Source organism: Solanum tuberosum, unplaced genomic scaffold (assembly GCF_000226075.1).
Source record: "Solanum tuberosum cultivar DM 1-3 516 R44 unplaced genomic scaffold, SolTub_3.0 scf00063, whole genome shotgun sequence".
In the NCBI taxonomy this organism is placed as follows: domain Eukaryota; kingdom Viridiplantae; phylum Streptophyta; class Magnoliopsida; order Solanales; family Solanaceae; genus Solanum; species Solanum tuberosum.
This window is the reverse complement of record NW_006238988.1, coordinates 25,683-27,350: the sequence shown is the minus strand read 5'-3', so window position 1 is coordinate 27,350 and position 1,668 is coordinate 25,683. Positions and strand designations below refer to the sequence as shown.

Here is a 1,668-nt window from a genome sequence, read left to right as displayed (position 1 = left end):
AAAGAATCAGCACAATTATGACAACCATAGATCTCTCAAGCAACCATTTTGAAGGTGTCATTCCGGAAACACTAAAGGACCTCAGCTCACTTTGGCTACTCAATTTATCCCATAACAATCTCATAGGTCATATTCCAATGGAATTGGGGCAATTGAATACACTTGAAGCTTTAGATCTCTCCTGGAATCGGCTCACTGGAAAGATTCCGCAGGAATTGACAAGAATGAACTTTCTGGCAGTCTTAAACCTCTCTCAAAATCATCTCGTTGGACCAATTCCTCACGTTCTACAGTTCAACACATTTGAAAATGACTCGTACGGTGGCAACCTTGATTTATGTGGTCTTCCTTTAACAAAGAAATGTGGAACGAGTGATTCATCGCATGTTCCTCAACAATTGGAGTCCGAAGAAGAAGGCGAGTCATATTTTTTTAGTGGATTTACGTGGGAATCAGTAGTCATAGGCTACAGTTTTGGACTAGTTGTTGGAACTGTCATGTGGAGTCTCATGTTTAAATATCGTAAGCCAAAATGGTTTGTGGAATTTTTCGATGGACTCATGCCTCACAAAAGAAGAAGGCCAAAGAAGAGACCTCAGAGACGACGGACTTAATGGAAGATTGAGAGGGCCAACTTATCTTTGTTTGATTTTGTGGACTAATTAGTGAACTTTTCTGGTTCTGTTTTTGTCTTTTCAATTTTCTGTTTGTTGTTTGTATATGTTTGATAGAAACATAATTATATGTGTGTTATGTTAGTTTGTTTCTGTTTCAAGTTGATAGAAGTGATCTACAAAGCCATTCATTAGTTATGTTACTCAGACTCTTTTAAAATGTCAACTGCTACGTATTGGATTCTTCAAAAGTAGTGCATTTTTTATGAAACCAACACAAATGCAACATCATTTTATTTTTAGGAGAGTCGGAGCAACATAGCTCAGCATAACAAAACAGGAGAAAGCAAAGCAGTAAGCAAATTGATCAGTTTGGTTTATGATTGAAATCACTTGATATTAGAAAGTTAATTTTTTGAAAAATTGATATAGAAGAGTACTCAAAACTACAGAATTGGCTAATAATTTTGTGGTTTTGCATCTTTCTAATCATAAATCAGCCTTAAAATGTTCTCTAACTCAGTATCAACTTTCATGATTTTGATTTTGGTAGATTTTTTACATATATTTATACTTCATGACAAAAGATGTCTCCGGTTGTTCAACAACTAATTCATATTGTTTGTTTTTTTGTTTTTTTTTTTTTTTTTTGGTTTAAGTTTTGGATATTTTATTCATAGCTTCCAAAATCAAAACAAGAAATTACACCTCCTTACACCCCAACAGCGAGTGTCCAACCTTGTCAAGCCCACTATTAAAAATGGAAAAAACAACAAATAGACCAGGCCCTTTCGTAAACCTGATATTCTAAGATAGGATTTTCGCCGCTATCTCCGCTTCTTCGCCTTAGCTCTCTTCACTGTTTCTGTACATGAACAACAATGTTGCCTCCATGTTACTGACCTTTATGCTTTTTTCCAGTTGTGTTCAAAATTTTCTTCCTCTTGCTTTCTTTTCTTCTTCTCTCCCTCTTTTGGTCTCTGATTCCCATCATTCTGCAAGTGATTTTGCGATGGAGTGCAAGGGTAGTTCAATTCCTCCATCTCCAGGTTAA

General features: G+C 35.8%; 1 protein-coding gene across 1 annotated transcript in view; it reads left to right on the top strand.

The window, feature by feature from the left end:
- LOC107060160 (leucine-rich repeat receptor-like serine/threonine-protein kinase At1g17230) overlaps positions 1-1,668 on the top strand; it is a 3,792-nt gene extending 2,124 nt beyond the window's left edge. The window contains exons 2-3 of the mRNA XM_015307733.1: positions 127-535; positions 1,536-1,668. Coding sequence (XP_015163219.1) covers positions 127-535; positions 1,536-1,668 — 542 coding nt within the window. The remainder of the gene's footprint in view (positions 1-126; positions 536-1,535) is intronic.